The sequence below is a fragment of the Polyodon spathula genome, chromosome 6 (genome assembly GCF_017654505.1).
Source record: "Polyodon spathula isolate WHYD16114869_AA chromosome 6, ASM1765450v1, whole genome shotgun sequence".
NCBI lineage: Eukaryota > Metazoa > Chordata > Actinopteri > Acipenseriformes > Polyodontidae > Polyodon > Polyodon spathula.
Window position 1 is genome coordinate 55,458,743 of NC_054539.1, and position 18,786 is coordinate 55,477,528.

The window sequence follows — 18,786 nt, forward strand, 5'->3', positions numbered from 1 at the left end:
AGCCCTTTTCTTGTGTGTGTTAATATACTGCTATGACAGACTGAGCCCCATACCTCCATTTGTTTGTGTACTGCTTCCTGGACTCGGTAGTCACCGCCCGTGCCACACAAAGCCATCCTTGCCACACTTTTGTAAAACAGTGCACTCATGAGTAGATGTCAAATGCCATGCACAAAAGCAATGAATACAGTGGAATGGTGAAGCCTTTGATCAATTCCGGAATTTGCAATCATATTCTGCAGCTACACCGTCAGCATAATTATCATAAACAGACCTGAAATATTTAACTTTGTTGTTTGGTTAAATTAACAGATGTTTTATCTCCTTCAAAAAGTAGGAGTTAATTAAAGACTGGAGTTAAGGCTTTGAAAATGTGGCCCAATAAGAAGTTTCATGTGATGTTTTTGTTTGACAGTTTCTAAAGATTTTACTGACAAAAATGCTTGATATATTAAATTGGAAATACTAAACCCAGAAACTGTTTGATATGATTATGTGTACTTGATTTACATTTTTATAAGCCATTACCAATACAAATACTAAACTCATAAGATGCTCTGTAGAAAATTCTGCAGATATCTACTTACAATGTCTGCAGTTTTTTGCATATTTTCCCTCAGATTTGGACTCATGAGTCACACACACTCTTCCAGCTGCATATGTCAGGCAGTATCCTTTATGTGCACACACCTACAGTAATGAAGGAATGAGCCAAAATGTTTATCTACTTGACTTATTGTTTTAATGTATAAAGATAATGTGAATTTGTCACTGTTACTTCCAGTTAGTACACATGGGCTGTAAATGCTTGATCATGCAAGTTGTTCTGCTTGAATGTAGCAGAGTTTCTAAACTGGTGCTGCATGAATGTTTTTTCCTCATGATACACACTCAGCCAGCGCAGCTTGTGTTCCAATGGAAGAACAGCTCCAGACAGCCATGCAGATGAATCTCCTGAGGCACACATTCAAAGTAGCTGGGAAGCATGACTGCTGCACATAGATAAGGCTTTTTCATGGGCTGGTTGTGGTCTTCTATGTACTGTACAGAGCTGGATGGGGCCAAAACCAAGCTTTTTAGTAGCTGCGTTGGGGCTGTGCTTTGCAACTCAGCCCGTATGGTTTATTAATGACATTGCCAGATTTTCACTGACAATTACTTCTAAAAGGTACCTATTGTAGGAAGGTTGAAGACTGTCAATTACAGTCTGTCCACCAGACTCCATTCTGCCTCGCTATCTATCTGAAACATCACCCACTACAAATGCAGATTTTTACACTGCCTGGGAGGGGATATGAGAGATATATATATATATATATATATATATATATATATATATATATATATATATATATATATATATATATATATAGATATATATACACTTGTGTACACAATTATACAGTGTACATGTGTTACTATGTCATTTGAAAGTGCACATTGCTGTGAATCGCCCCTTCTAATCATTTATAAACCTCTCCCAAGCCATGGTCTTGCTTCATTTAAATATTACATTTACTCCAGTCGTTAATTAACCAAACAACTACGTAATGTAATTCAATGTTCCTTAAGCGCTCAAGTTGTTTGTTTCTTAATTTTATAACATTAACATGTTTGTTTTTTTTTCTCCTTTCAAAAAATAAATAAAATAGGAGTAAATTAAAAAGACTGCAATAAACATATACCCAATTGTACATTATCGCTGGAGTGGAAAGACCAACTAAAAAATGTACAATAGCTAAAATCATAAAACAGAAATAAATGTAATAAAGCAGAATGGCTACTAAAGCGATACTGATGTGTACAATCAAGTATCTTCTGGGATGGAAAGAGAAAAGAACAGACTTATATGGACACCTAGTGGTATAAGAATAACATTGAACGTTGATACACTGTCTGGCCACTTTATTAGGAGCTGTACCTAATATTGGGTTGGGCCACAATTTTTCACCACTTATTACTGTGACGGTGTCTCAAGTGATGTTAGTGGATTCAGTCATGTCTCATGGTGGATGGATGCATTATCATCTTGAAAGTAGCCATTGTCATCTGGCTATGATAACAGCAATAGTTAAGTAAAATAAAGAATTTGGGGGGAAATTCCCCAGTTTTGTATTTTGTTTATCGTGATTTATTTTGTATATACAGCACACTGTATACTTATTAGAGATACTTCCATATGGCACTGGTGCTTGTACTGCTCAATATGCAGTACAGGTTAGATACCCCTACTCGTTCTTATTGTGGTTTACTCTAGTCTGCAAAAGAAAATATCAGGCTTCATTTAAGCAACAGAAACCGAAGAAGAGGTCTTTACCGTCTGGATCTGTTGTTCAGTTCAGGTACCTATACACAAAAGCGAAGTTTGTGAATAAAAGTACGCTATCTTTTTATTTTATTTATTTATTTATTTATGTATTTATGTATTTTCATTTGAGTGCAGATTTGTATATTTGTGTAAGTTTCAACATTTAAGTTACTGTGTATTACTGCTGACAGTGCAGTTTGTTCAGTAACTTGTTCAGTGTTTCATTTCGTCAACTTGTCGTTGAAACCAGCAAGCATTAACTTTATTTGCTATACTAAATTTAAATACACTACAGTAATGTGTATGAGAGAGAGAGAGAGAGAGAGAGAGAGAGAGAGAGAGAGAGAGAGAGAGAGAGAGAGAGAGAGAGAGAGAGAGAGAGAGAGAGAGAGAGAGAGAAAACCGGGACTGAATACCAAAGAGTGAGTAAGCAATGCAAAACCACCGACAGCGTGGACAAGAAGTTAGTTTATTATTGAACAGAGAACATTAGTTAAGAGATTATAGATCCCACCAAAGTGTACACTGTGTTTTATGTACTCAGTGTGCTACCAATGTGTTGATATGTAAATAAATCCTGTTCACCTGCGAGGTGTATCAACTTCACAAGCATTAATACCCTGTATCTTTCTAAACAAGGGATTTAGGGAATTCCCTAATAAAAGCTGAATCTCAAAACAAAACAATAACGATTTAATGTATAGGACAGCAAGGAAGCAGACTTAATCTACACTGACAGACAACATTCAGAGGGCGTCAAACGGAACTGAGATTTTCTTTCATCAAACAAAAAAAAAGGTTAAAGGAAAACTCTGATCCATTTTCTAAAAAAAAACGGAAATGCAGAAAAATGACCAGTAAACTATTATGGAACATATTTAATCGTCTAATATAAACACATATATTAAAGAAAGTAAGAAAAAATTATGATTTCTGAGGTTCACCATGGTGTCTGTTACCGATTCTGCCAGGAATAGCATTCTCCACCCTCTGACATCAGCACTGTCTAATCAGCTCCTTCCCTGCTCAAAGTCCTACTCTCTGTCCCACTGTATTTCCGTGAGCAAGTGCTGTAATCCTGGTCAGATTCAGTGTAGATACTTTCCCTACCAGAGAAGGTCTCATCTGAGGTGTCCTTGGGAAAACAAGTCTCACTCCCCTCGGAATACATTCTGCTAGCCTGCCAGATGACAGCTTCTACAAAGGATTCCAAACAGGTATGACTAAGAGCATCCGTATCAATAATGTCAATAAGAGGTAATGGATTTTAAAAGTAAGTATTCATGAAGAATTAGTGCACCAGTAAACAGATAGACATACAATGCATTTACTGGTGCAATACATATATTGTACTTTCACAAGGTGTAGTACTAGTACAAACCAACACAGCGCATGTTCAACACAAAGATACTATGAGGACTGCTGTTGACACGTTGGCAGGTTAAGGTTAAGAGTCATTCTCCTGACCACTTGAATGAACTAAAGCTCAGTAATCTGGAGGAAGCAGCCCTACATCCCTACTCCGACCCCAATACGTGATGCACAATACAACCAGCTAATATGCCTTGGAGCTATTCCAAAGAAGTGCACTAGATGGTGCTGTGAACCAACAAAAAACACAAGATCAGTACTGATGTGAGTTAAGATTTAAAGAGGGGTGAAGGAAAACACATTTTTGAAATAAAGTAGGTGCCAAATAAAGAAACACAAGATGCAGTGAACACTTGAGCTATAGGTGGGAAAACAAATTTAGCTATGCAATGGGAGTGTTATTTGCATTCCTGTGTGAGAGAGAAGCTCTCATTGTCTGCCAACAGTGTGCCTGACCTTTCAGGAGTAGTTAATTCACAAGTACAACACTTACAATTAAAATAAAAACATAAATACATAAACAAAGGGCTTATGATGCCTTACCATCCTCGGCTGAGGCCTCACTGCTGTAGCCCTCATACTCTGCAGACAGAGGGCTGTATTTGTGCCTGGTCTCCCACACGTAACCCTTCTGGTGCTGGCTGTCTGTGGCGTTTTCTCCCTGGGACCGGGACACCGCCTCCTGGCCCTTTCCAACCACATCATCCTCGCTCTCCGAAGAGGAGCCTCGCGGGTCCCCATCCTGGCAGTTTTTATCTGTGAAACACAGAGGATCCACATGCTGTAAATGTGCTTTCCAGAAGGGACAATATTGTTATGTGTGTACCTGTCGCTGTTCAAAAGTTCAAATTCAAGCTGAAGGCCAGGGTACACAAGACTGTCAAAGGTAAAGACTTTTCAGTGGACCTTCCTGACACTTACAGTTCATAGTTTAAGGTATTGTTTATCTTGTATTATTTTACAGATAGATTGGTAGAAAAAAAGCAGATCATTCAATTTACATGAATGCAAGTAAAGCATCTAAACATACTGTAAATCAACATGAACCTGCTTGTATTCACATAGTGAGCTCTGAATTTACTGAAGATTATATTCAAGAGTCTAATCTTTGGTACCTACTAAAGTAAGCTACAGGAATTGGTCTCTGATTTTCTTTTTTAAAGCAGAAAGAGAGTTGGCAAAAGACATAGACCATGGCTACTGATTATACTGTCAATACTGTAGAACACAAAAAGTAAAGTAAGAAAACAGATTTGTTGACACCACTGTCTGCCAATGCTCTCATTAACCAATATGTGTTTCCAGTTAGCTACTACAGTAGTGCACTGCTGACTGACTTGATGTGTTTGTAGCACTTTTTATATATTTTGTGATACACCCTGTGACACTCAATAGAAGCTACATAAAACAGTGTTACTGTATTGTTCAGCATTTCTAAGAAAACAGGAAAACACATCCATTAATACCATCTACACAGCCCTGTCAATCCAATAGCTGACTGCTAATGGGGTGATAACAGGTACTAATGAATGGAAAGTTGACATGGTGCTGGCTGAAGGTCAGACCACACGGCCTTATTGGAAAGAGCAGGTTTCCAAATCCACAGTGGAATCACACTGCATGTTATGCATGATAAGCATGTCACCATATTCTATTTATTTGTGAGGTCAAAAAATAACTCTCTACTTTGGGAAAATGCCATTTCACAAGGATCACCACAGCTATGGCATTTGCTCTGCAGAAGAAGAAAAAATGAAGAAGTATACACTGGAAGAAGTATGCAGGCAGGCAAAAAGCGGAAAAAGCATCAGTTTCAATGAGATCAGCACACAGTAGTCACACAGTAGAGGAGGGCCAGATAATACCCAAGATAATTCACCATGGGCATCTCACCTTTACTCAGTTTCTTTTTACTGTTCTCTTTTTTGTCCCCTTTTCTCCGATTTTCCTTGGATGAGCTTTTACAGTTCTGAGGCTTGCCCTCTGCGTCCCCTCTCTCGCTTGCTGGAGTCTTACAGTGCTTCCCTGCTTTGGAGTCAGCAGACACCAGCTGACTTGTATCTGATGTCAACGCCTTACTTGATTTCTTCTCCTCTTTCACCTTCACGTTCCTACCTGCCTCCTTCAACCTTTCCTTGGCAGCTTCAGAATCAGTGCTCTGTGGCTCCTGTTTGACTAAACCTGGGTCATTTTGACTGCTTTTGTGTGTTCCATTGCCTGTCTCACTTTTTGTTTTACACAAATTCTCTGAAGGCGGATAGTCCTCTTTTTTCCCACCTGCTTCTTTTATAACATCAGTGGAGTTGTTCTCCAAGATTTCAGTGGAACGTGTGGACCCTGTGCTGTAATCAGTGGTGTAGGCATCTGGGTCCCTGGACAAAGTGACAGATGACTGCTGTTCTGGCTTTTGTCGGCTGGTGGCATTTGTCTGTTGGTGTTCCCCTTCCTTGCAGTTGATTGATCCCTCAGCCTCTTTCTCCACCCCCTGGTTTACCTTGGTGATGTCCGTTGTAGCCTTGTCGCTCTTCTCCCCTTTTGGATCTCCCTCCTCTTCAGTCTGCAGGTTCTGCATCATGGTGGTCACTTGCTCTGTGACTGAATCTCTCACTGTGCATGTAACGTCCCCCACAGCAGTAGCTAGGTCATCCACTGCTTTGCTGAAAGTGTCCACGATGGAGGAGACAGTAGGCAGAGCCAGATTTTGCTGGAAACTTTTGAAAAACGCCATTGTGCTTGAGAGGTGTTTTTTATTACCTCATTCAGTCGCTTTTACTTGACTGCTAAGCCTTTCTCAGACACACCAACTGAACTGAGAGTGGTGCAGTCATCCCTCCTAGCTCACTGCTGCTGGCATAGAAACAGGAAAGAAAAGTTAACAACACGCCGAAAACAAGGCAAAGGCATGACCCAAGGAATAGGCAATGTTGTTCTTTACTGCTTTGCATGTATGTCACTCCATACCTTGGCTAAGGACAGAGTGCAAACTTGATAATCTGGCCAACTTTGCCTGAGGTATAACTGGTGGAAACAGCCTTGTTTGCCAATGGAATCCAGGAATGAGTGTGTTCTTCCTGACACTGCCTGTCAAGATCTGGCAATGAAGCGTATTATTCCTTCAAGCCCTGGAATGTTTGAAATGACTGGCAACAAATCAATTTCTAAGTCAATCACAGCTGCTAAATTAAGCAAGACTCATGAAAATATAAACTTACAGCAAACATAAACATTTCAGATTTATCCTCAATTCTAAATTCTTAGAAATAAAGTTAAAATCCTAATAATGATCTGTAGCAAAATCAACAGAGCGTTCCATCTGCCTTGTGTAATTAAGTGCTCAAGCATGACTGACTAAGATCCGTTAGTCCACACAATGGAAACCTGTCTTGCACAAAAATTATTCATAGCAGCCTCCCACACTCTCATGACAAAGGCAGAAGGCCTTGCTCATTCAGATTTATCCAGAATTTAAATTGATGCTCCGATATGGCTGTGCAATGAGACTTAATTAAAAAAAAAAAAAAAAATGCATTGATTTAAATCATCTCAAGGTTTTCTTTTATCATGATTAAAGAGTGAATTAAAAAAACTCATTTGATTCATTCACATATCTACGTATTTATTGTTCACCATAAACTTTACTGTTTTAAGGGGGGGCGAAAAAATCACCCCAGACAAAAAAACACCAGCAGGATTAAAGGAGTGGTAACCAAGGTTTTAACCAATCCACTTTCTTGCACCATATTTGCACTAGCAATATCTGCCCAATCAATGAATGCTCCCCCTTTTCAAATGCTGACTATTATTATTTTTTTGGTTCGTCACTTGTATTTCATACTTTAAAGAAAATACGTATATTTAGATATTTAGATTGTTAAAAAAAATTGCCAAGACAGGGGTTATTTAAAATGTATATCCAGGGGCCTACTACTTTATAGCATATGCAGTCCTTCAATCAATTTTTATTATCTACAGATGTGAACATTTCAAGTTGAATGTTTTGCAAAGCCAGCCCCCGTACTGGGACCCCCAAACTGTACTCTTGATCCCCAGATCTTAAATATGCTGTCCCTCATTACATCAACAGTTTTGAACTTGTCGTCTCCAGCATGCATTGTGCATCGACTTGACTACCACTGAAAAAAAAAAAAAAATGAAACTAAGTATAACATTGGACCACATGGTGGTGCAATGCAGCAAGTTAAAATTACAATAAAAGTAACTTAAAACATTTTAAAGGGTGGAGGATTAGGAGTTTTGAAATGTGTCCCTAAGCACAGCTTGGTAAGTTACAACCCTATTACAGCTACAATTCATTTACAAGGAACTGTAGTGTTCCAGTACAGTACATAAAATTTGCACAACCACCACACTATATGACAGCCGTAATGTAATGAATCAAAGAGGGGTAGAGGGCTTTATTTCAGTTATGTATATATTACCATCCATAACTATTCAACACTCAATAGTGCTGAATTTAGAAATACTAAAATAAACTAAAATTTAATGACAAACGTTTTGACTAGAAGTATTTTTCAATGTCTTCAACAATAATTGTCAACTATATACTGATGCACATTTAGTAATAAGGAGAATAACTGAGGACAGGTAAGAAGACTTAAACATACTGATATAATGTGCAAGTACTTGTGAGTGCTCCAACTGATGTAGCTCCTAGGTTTTCACTAAAGGTGACTGTGAACTAAGGCTTCTAACTGGAACTCAGGAAGAATGTTGAGCATGTTTGTGATAATGACATGGAATTGCTCAAAAGCATCAAAATGTTCTCATACATACAGTACAGTAGTTCTAGAACCTTTACCACCCATAATTGACTAGTTGAACAATGGACTACTACGGCTGTAATAACAGACTGTGTTAGGCTAAAAGCCCTAAATGTAAATTATATGTGCGTTTTGGGAATATAGGGTTGGCAGGGAGGGGGTTAAAATCCTCCCTGCCATAATGCATGTGAGAATGTGGCTGTAGGGGAAATTCTACTTGTGGGGGTTGGTGTGTAGGTGAGTTTGGAACTGTGTGTACACTGCCCAGCCTACATTTGCTTATTGTATTGTTTTGTTGAAAACCTTTATTTTGGCCATTGTGCCTGTTTATTTGTTCCTGGTTGTGTTTAACAAATGTGCACTTTGCGCTTTAGACTGCAGCTTCTGTCTCTGAATAGGGATGGGACGGTATGAAATTTGCATGGTATGATAACCGTTAAAAAAATACCATGATAACCTTAATATCACAGTATACTGTACATCATGCAAGTTATCAAGTACAGCCTCACATGAAAAATGACGAATGTAAATCACTTAAATTACCGTAATTCACAAAAATAAAACCAACAAAACACACTTCCTTTCATGGAATGATTTAAACATTTGGTATTTAGTATTTTACTATGTCAAATAACGTGGTACGTTTCTTTTTTTATAAACACAATCATAATAATAATAAATTAAAAATAATTAATTAATTAATTTAAAAAAAAATTAAGACCTACACTCTCAATGTTATACTACAACAGTATTAAGATTTATTATTTGCTCAAAATGACATGGTGCTGTAGTTTGTTAAAATATTAACTTATAAAATTAAACAAATAAACAAATAAATAAATAAATACTTTGTTTAGCTGAAGGTTTAGATGATCGGTCTTTTGCTTAAAACACAAACATGTACCCATACAGGTTATTATTTAAGAGATGAGTCATTTATTTTTTTCAACCGGATAAATAAGATTTCTTCACTTACCTAAGAAAATTGGATTACTGTTACAACTAGTTTAAAAAAAACCACGTTGATAACAAGTAGGCTATCCTGCTGCAGTCACGGGTCTGTGCTAGTTTTGTTTGAGATATTGGTCATGTTCTTATAGCGCAGATTTCCGCAGTTCTGGACAGTGCTGCACAGAATCTCAGAGATGCACTGTAGACGTCACTCAACACCCACAGAAATCTGTGCAGATTCTGCATAGCCCAGCACAGCTTTGAATGTTACTGCGGGAGGCTGGCTGCGGCTGTGAACCAAAGGGATGATGCAAAGATCACGAGTGACCTGCTAATCGTAATACAAATAAACACTAAAACTACTGCTGCCACCTTGTTAGTGGAGGTGAAGGACATTTTACCATTATACAATGAAGCCATGAACAGCCCTGTCCATGCTACATTAAATAAATAAATAAATTTTAAAAAATTAATAAATATACTTATCCGTGATAAGTGATGTATAATTTTACAGTAAAGTTAATGTTTATCTATTACATTAAACTGACTGTTCCAGATAAATATAGCATGTTGAAAATGTGTGCTAAGCTGCAAGGTTTGGAGGTTTTGGAGGTTTTAGAGGTTTCTCTAAAATCTGCGTGTGAGGACTGCTGTTGCTGTCTCCAGTGCCAAAAGTGGAGCAGCCATTGCTGTCTAGTGCCAAAAAGGGAGGAGCTGTTGCTGTCTCAAGTGCCAAAGTGGGAGGAGCCAGCTGCACATCCGGAGGGTTCAGCGTCCGCACGTCCAGAGGGTCGAGCATCCATCGGTAAAGCTTATTTAAAACAACTGGGTGCCAGCTCTACAGAACAATAAAACATACTAATAAGCTTTAAATAAAACTGTTATACAACACATCGATTCTAATAATCTGTTTGCATAACATGTATGCAGTAAATTCACTAATACTGCCAAAAACGTAAGGTGCAATTGCAGAAAAACTTTACACTACCCTAGGAGAATGCAATAAACAATATCCATACTGGAAAAAATTAAAACAGCCACATAGTATATTAGATCAGTTTACTGCAATGTTATTTTTCCTAGACCTGTATATAGGTCTGCAGTGTTGAAATAGTTCAAACAAAGAGTTCTTTGTTTCTGCATTTTCAATCAAGATGCAATGTTCTGCTACTGCTGTCACTTTAAACAAACAACGTATTACAAGAATAGCTTTACACAAATCTGATCAAATCAAACTCATAAAAGTAAACTGATGTATATGAATTCTTAACGTTGCGTCTGCTTCAACTATTTATCTACATCCCGAAAATGGAATTCCCTGGAAGCCCACTCTCTGAATTGAACCTGAGATTTTTCATGTCGGCGTCACAGCCTAATCCTTTCATCCCCGTGAATTTTAGCCAAGGTTAATTCTCAGCCCTAGGCTAATTAATTCTAGAGGGTGAGAATTTGCCTAAAATACAATTCAAGAGGGGTGAGAATTAGCCTAGGTAAAAATTCACGGGGGTGAAAATTAGCTGGAGTTGAGAATTAGGCTGTTCTCTCGTTTGTTTACTAGTGATGACATTAGAACAACTGTAATTGTTACAAATTACCAGAGAGAAAAATATACTGGTCTTTCTCTTGCTAGCCTGTAATTAACTAACAAAAGCTGTGTGCTGATTAAGCAGTTGATTACACAATTGTCACCTGGGCTTAAGCTCCCCCAAGACTTACTGTATGGCAGAACCGCCCCTGCTAGTCCTAAGGACTAGTATCTTTTTTAATCTTTCTAGTCCTTACGTAAACTTGCTAGTCCTGCTGTGAAGTTCCTGAGTCAGAATCAACAACAGCTGTTGGGGTCCCTAAATATTAGGCTTACATTTTATTTTCCTAAAAAATGAACACTTATAAATTTAGATATTTTTATTGTATTAAAAAAAAAAACAGATACAACAAACATGAATGTTCATTCCCAGATACATTGATTGGGTTTCTGCATCTGCCTAATCACATTCCTTTTTCATATATTTCTTCTTTAATTTTAGTATATCCCATATGGTATTTATAATGGACACATACAGCGTGTCCTAGGGCATTAACAATACTAACTGCCCCAAACGTTGCAGCAGTGACTTTAAGACATTGTATACATTTTGTATAACAAGCTAACATATTAATTCTCAGCAGATTATTTATTTAGATTTAACATCTTATTTAACAAAAATTGTTACTAAGTTCATGAAACTTCATGAAAAACTGTTAAGATGAATGAAATAGTTCTTGCAAAAGAGTCCCTTCTCTGAATCTATATGGAGTTCTTTACTTTCAAATGTCTGTTAAGTACACTGGATCAACTGTTGATTCAAATGCATTGCAAATTACCATTTGTTTTGAGAAATCCATGATTATTATTTATCTAACACTTCTTTGTTCTCTTTCTAGCAGCTCTCCTCTGGTATTTGACTGGAAAGGTGAATGAGTAGTCGTGTATACCTGTCAGGTGGTCAGAAGCGCAAAGCAAAAAAAAAAAAAAAAAAAAAAAAAAGGTAGAAGTAGAGAGGAAGCAACCAAAACTTAGTGTTTTCTTCAACAGATCACTAAATCCTCCCGCTGAAAAAGTAAGATGCATTTGAAGTAAAGTGTTTCTGTTATGTACATCATCAGCAGTAGAAGTTTAAGTATTTTTTGTCTGTTTTTTCAAAGATTGTAGAGATTTTTTCTAGTTGAAATCAAATTTTATATTAATTATAACTTTACCTCCATTTAGTTCATTTTAATCCATCCAACCACTTAATCCTTTACAGGGTCATGGTGAGCTGGAGCCTAACCTGGCAGACACAGGACTACACCTTGGATAGGACACCAGTCCATTGGAGGGCACTGCACACACATAGGGCAATTTGGAATGACCAATCAACCTGAACAGCATGTGGGAGGAAACTGGAGTACCTGGAGAAAACCCATGCAGACACAGGGAGAACATGCAAACTCCACACAGACAGACCCCTAGGCTGGAATTGAACCCACGACACTGGAGCTGTGAGGCAGCAGCGCTAATCACCACGCCATGTGTCGCCCTAGTTCATTTTAATATTAAATATATTACATTTCAAATGACTGAAAGTTGTGACGAACAAATAATGTGGCAAAATAAATATTTTTTGTCATTATTTCTTTAGATCATTGATGCATGCACAGAATCTACCAGCAATGAAGTGTCAGGTGCAGTCAGTGATAGTTCCAATGGTGAAGCGTCAGGTGCAGTCAGTGATAGTTCCATTGGTGAAGCGTCAGGTGCAGTCATTGATAGTTCCAATGGTGAAGCGTCAGATGCAGTCAGTGATTGTTCCATTGGTGAAGTGTCAGGTGCAGTCAGTGATAGTTCCATTGGTGAAGTGTTAGGTGCAGTCAGTGATAGTTCCATTGATGAAGTGTCAGGTGCAGTCAGTGATAGTTCCAATGGTGAAGCGTCAGGTGTAGTCAGTAATAGTTCCATTGGTAAAGTGTCAGGTGCAGTCAGTGATAGTTCCAATGGTGAAGCGTCAGGTGTAGTCAGTGATAGTTCCATTGGTGAAGCGTCAGGTGCAGTCAGTGATAGTTCCACTGGTACTCCAGTATCCCCAATTGACATCTACAGTTTCACTGAGCAAGTCTCTTCAAGTTTAGAAGTTCTTGAATCTGCCTTCTCAGTCACACAAATCCACAACAGACATTTCTAAAACACCCTATTATGGTCCATGTCAACCAAGACTGACAGAATACCCTAATAACTAAAGTAATAGGAAATTCAGAGCCATTTATTTTGAAGCTTTTACTTGGTTACAGTACTCCATTTCACAAGATGCAGTATATTGCTTTTGTTGTACGTATTTTGCAGGACCTGCAGTTTGAAAAGGTGAAAAGATTAGTAAGCAGGTTTTTGTAGATGTTGGAGCTCGGAAATGGAAAGATATATCTGCTCTGTTTAACATTAGAACCACCACGACAGTCATTTTGACGATTTTCACTTTTAAAATTGTAATTATTCTGCGTGTGTGAAAGATACGCAGTTGTCCGTTGTTGACTTTTCCTAAATACATGTATTAAATACCCTGATGGTGTATGAAAGGCAGGATTGCCAAAAAAAAAAGTCTACCTAGAACTACCCCTCTACCTAGAACTTCCAGAGCAGTCATTTTGACTGACTTTTACAACACCTGTTTTTATTTTAAATATAACCTACAATATTCTATTTTATTTTTATATACAAGCCTATTGTTATCTCTACTGGACTTGACAGCCATCAATTCTTTTGTTTTTGTACAAGGAATGCACTGTGGAAAATATCAGTAGGAGAGATTTCATCTTGAAGATAGCCACAGCACTTAGGCAGAAACATTTCAACCAGAAAACTGCAAAGCAGCAGGGTGCTGCAACTCAACCTGGATTCTGTGCTGCACCAAGTGACACACATGCAAGGGAAAACATATGGTATTTTCGTTTTAAATTAAATACTACTTTTATTTCTACATTTTTGTATACCTGTTTACACACTAGTTTTTTTTAAATGTTTATTTTATTATAGTTGATACGATGTGCTTGAATAAAACTTTTTAGTTGTATCCGATAGTTTGAAATCCATTTTAATATTGATATTGTTTAAAATGTAACCGTCAAGGACTACAGGCGGCAGCTTTAGGTATAAGTACAACTGCGGCAGTTCTAGTATTAAACAACATGAAGCTACTGAGCGGCACATTAAGAGCATGATTGCATGGTCTCATTTCAAGGGTATTCAGTCTGGCTCTCTTCAGTCAGTTGCATCGTGTTTGTACTCCGTGACACAGCAAGAAATTGAGGAAAACAGAGAACACGTGAAGCCTCTTCTTAAAGTTGTAGCACTTTTGGGTAGCCAGGGTCTAGCATTTCATGGTCACTCTGAAGTTCATAGTGCTTCAATTGCTGGAAATTTCATTGAAATGCTTCAGCTTTTCTGTTCTGGTAGATGAAGCAAAATATCTGTCTAAGGAACAAGCTGCCATTTCAGTAAGGTACTTTAGTGAAGGAAAAGTTAAGGAACGTTTGATAGGCTGTTATCATATGCTGAAGCTTGATGCAGCCAGTTTAGCTGATTTCATTTACAAAGAAATTCAGCAAACTGGCTTGAACTGGTCAATCTGCATTGTTCAATACTACAATGGGGCAAGTGTTTTGAGTGGTTGCTTTAATTTTGTACAGGCACCATTAAGGGAAAAGGTTCCTCAAGCAATCTATATTCATTGCCATGCACATAGACTGGATCTTGTTCTAGATAACTGCTTAGAAACATTGGCAACACCAGGTATCAACTTTTTATTGAGGCTCAAAAAGCTGAGGATCTTCAAGTCCTAGCACTTGAGCAAACTGCTGTAACCAGATGGTCTTACTGGTATCGCTCAGTTTCAAAAGTTAAACTTCGCTATGGAAGTTTGCTTGCAGTTTTAGGTGTACTGTCAGAAGGTTCTGACAGGGATGCAGCACCTGAAGCTATAGGATTGCGAGACAAACTTGAGTCCTTTAGATCTGTCGTTCTTCTCCACATTGCAGAGCAGGTTCTCCGTGCCAACAGTCTATCAGATCAGCTTCAATCTAGTGAAGTGATGTTTCGATTTCAAAAGCATGCTTGCTCATCGAGTCAACCAGGATCGTATTACAAAGCATGTAATCTGATACTTCTTTCCCTAGCCTTTTTGATGCAGGCAAGTCTTTTGCACATATCGAGACAGCTTTAGAAATTAATGTGACAAAAAGTTAGGGGCGGTCTAGACAAGCTCAGAAGGTGTCATCACGACTGTAGAAGTTTCCCACAGACTCCACAATTGGGAAGAATAATATGGTGAATTCTAACAGCACACCTCTTTCTTCTGAATTGAATGCCAAAATAGAATACTTTGAAATAGTAGATAGGTTTCTTTCAGGACTTGATAGGTGCTTTTCTGAGAATATATTGCCAGGGTTTCTTGCAGTTTAGAAAATCCAAATTCTCTCTCCACTGTTGTAAGAATGTGATATAACACGTACATTCCTCACGCTACAGGAAGTGCGCGGCCAAAACATGGTACACCTAAAAAGGATCGGTAAATCACCTTCTTGCGCTTAAAAGCAACACAAATCGATCAAAACACTAAAGGTGTTTTTTTTTTTTTTTTTTATATATGGAAACATGTCAGAAAGCCTTATGTTCACGAGACTCCAGCAGTGAAGATCCCATTTGTGACATAACCTAGCGCAACTTTCTGCTATAAGGCCGTACCAATAAAGCAATTCTTTATTCACTATTGAGATATGCTGGAAGTAGCTTTGGCAAGATTAGTACCAAGTAGGAAAAAATTAGAATACAGTGCGACGGGTTTAGAATCCTCTTCATTGTGTTTTTTTTTATTTTATTTTGTAAATTAATTTTTTTATGTGACACCATTTATTAAAGTTTCACATTATTGCCAATTATAGTGCTTGACAGTTTAATTGTGTTAGAGCAAGGTTAAATAGTGAAGCTATTACAAATACCTCTGCAATAAATACACTGAAGTAACATCTCTTAAACCTAACTCACTGAGCAACATTTGTTTTAGATGAACGAAAACATGAAAAATAATTTGTTCACAAAGACAAAAACAGGGTTTAACATTAGCTTGTGGCAAGGCTTATATAACAAAGTTCTTGAAAGTCCCGGGTGGATTACAGCATCTGCTGAGAAATGTGTTGAACTCGCATGGACTATCGTTATACTGGATCCTCAATAACAACAAAAGAACAAAACATATAACCACATTCTACTGATGAGAGCCTTGCAATATCTATGCAGAATTCGGATTATTATTATTATTATTATTATTACTAGTAGTAGTAGTAGTAGTAGTAGTACGTAGTATGTAGTGCACAATGTGGGTTAGTAGGGTAGTAGCCTATTGTAGATGTAGTATCAAGATTTAAAACATTTACTGTACTAAACATTTTGACTGGCTACTGCTTTGTTGACGCTACTGCTTTGGAGGAAAACTTGTATATATTATAAAAAATATATACGCAGTCAAAAAATGTTTAGCAAAAAATACAAGGATAGTACACAGCGCTTTCCTATGGAATGTTGTTTTTTTTCTTTGTATTTGTGTGCCACTATGTCTGGGTTTATGTTGGTTACTGTGCTTTTTTTAATTGCATTTGTTGGCACAATATCAGCAGTCAAGCAAGGCCAAATTGGAGCTCAGATCGAAACAATATAAAAATATTGGTGGGTATTTTTAAATAAATTAGTTCATTTGCATTTGGAAGGATGATTTCTCTCCCTTGAAAGAAAACTACATGGAAACCCAAATTACCCAAAAGGTATTATCAAAATAGCGTAACAAAAAGGTGAGACTTATTTTTATTTTTACATGGAAACCTCAGCTTTGTGTTTTTTCATTGACGTTTTGTGGAAATGATTTATAATTAGTTGTGAATTACGATGATACAACAGATATCTGGAGCATAGTAACTCTCCTACTAAAGCCTCTTATAAAAAGTATAGGTGAGCTGTATGGTCAAAGCTTAAACATGACGGCCATGAAACACCTTAGACATTGTGCACCGCCAGCTCTAATTAAATAGATGTAATGTTAATGAAAAATACTACTTGTGTGATGCGTTGTTATGACAGGGATTACCAGGTATGTCTGCTTTCTGAGACTTATTAAAAACTAACAAGATTAGTCCGATTTAGAAGCTACTTAGCAGAATTTACCTTTCAAATCCTTGCCTGTTCTGTACTTGTCCATGCATGACAGGTCCCCGACGTTCTCAAAGCACAGTTTCTTGTTGACGTATAAAAAAAGGATGAGCATGAGGATAACGAAGACTCCAACGGCTGACAGGAATCCTAGCGCCTCTGGAGATACTGAGAGGAAAGCAGACAAGAAGAATAAAGAGAAAGCTCTGGGTACCATAGCTGTGCCAGTGACAGACTCCATCAACAAAGAAAATTACTTAAATTTCAACCTGTTCTTTTGTGACATTCATGCACATTAAACAGAGAGGTGGTATATGTAGCTATGCATCTCCCTATAGAAATTTTGCTTCACAAAACGGAACGAAACCTGTCCAATAAATGTTACATCAGCAAATTGAATTACATACTGCTTTGTAGTATTCCACATACCTAATGAAAAGCGGAATAATTTTGTAGTATCTTTAATTACATGATGTGAAATAAAATCTCTAAATTATGTTCATTATACACACACACACCGTCAAAAGTTTGAGTACACTTGCCGGAAACTAGGTTTTTTTCATAATTGACAATGTTTTACGTCATATACGTTTCTGTAAATACCTCTAAATGAAAACACGTTACAGTATACAAAACAAAACATAAGGAGTATCAAAGCAATGTTCAAGAAAATTGAAAATTGTTTCTAAATCTTGGATTCCTCAAAATAGCCACCCTTTGCCGTAATAACAGCCTCACAAACTCGAGGCATTCGGTTAACAAGTTTCAGCAGGAAATCACCCGACATGTCTTCCCAGCTCTTCTACAGCAATTCCCAGAGATGTAGGGCACTTGTGGGTAACTTTGCTTTGACACGTCTGTCCAGTTCGTCCCAACAAGTTCTATGGGATTGAGGTGTGGAGACTGGGCAGGCCAGGTCATTAGATTGAGTTGTCCTTCACTTTCCTTCTTCGTCAGATAGTTCTTGCACAACTTTGAGGTGTGTTTCGGGTCATTATCTTGCTGAAGAATGAAAGACTGCCCAACTAGCCGTAATCCTGATGGAATGGCATGCCTCTGAAGTATGCTATGATAGCCATGCTGGTTGAGCTTGCCATGGACTTGGTAAAGATCACCAACTCTGTCACCAGCAAAGCAACCCCAGACCATGACACTGCCTCCTCCATGCTTGACAGTGGGAAACGCACATGCAGAACTCATGCGCTCACCCTCTCTGTGTCCTACAAATACTCAGCGGTTGGACCCAAATATTTCAAATTTTGACTCAAACGTCCACTCCTCAAACATCCAGTTTCTGTGTTTTTTGGCCCAGGCAGGTCACTTCCTCTTATTCTGCACTCTTAACAATGGTTAACGCAGCTTCACGCAATCTCCTCTGAACAGTTGATGTTGAAACATCTGTACTTCTAGTAGCATTTAGCTGAGCTTGTATTTCAGGGGCAGTTAATCGCCAGTTTCGCATCTTGTGACTCGAATGAAGTGACTTGATTCTGAGGTCACCCTTGGCCTGCCTGACCTTGTTCGGTCCTCATGAGTGCCAGTTTCTTCAAATCGTTTGATGGTCTTGGCCACAGCGGTTACAGACATTTGCAAAGTTCTTGCGATTTGTCTTAAAAATTGACCTTCATTGCTTAAAGTAATTACAGACTTACAGTCTTTTTTCTTTG

The 18,786-nt window shown here is 37.9% G+C and overlaps 1 protein-coding gene across 1 annotated transcript in view; it reads right to left on the reverse strand.

Moving 5' to 3' along the window:
- Positions 1-18,786, reverse strand: part of LOC121317352 (synaptotagmin-14-like) — a 61,071-nt gene that overhangs the window by 22,011 nt on the left and 20,274 nt on the right. The window contains exons 2-3 of the mRNA XM_041253191.1: positions 17,135-17,287; positions 4,223-4,435 (exon numbers count right to left, since the gene is read on the reverse strand). Of these exons, the coding sequence (XP_041109125.1) occupies positions 4,223-4,435; positions 17,135-17,234 (313 nt within the window). The 5' untranslated portion in view covers positions 17,235-17,287. The remainder of the gene's footprint in view (positions 1-4,222; positions 4,436-17,134; positions 17,288-18,786) is intronic.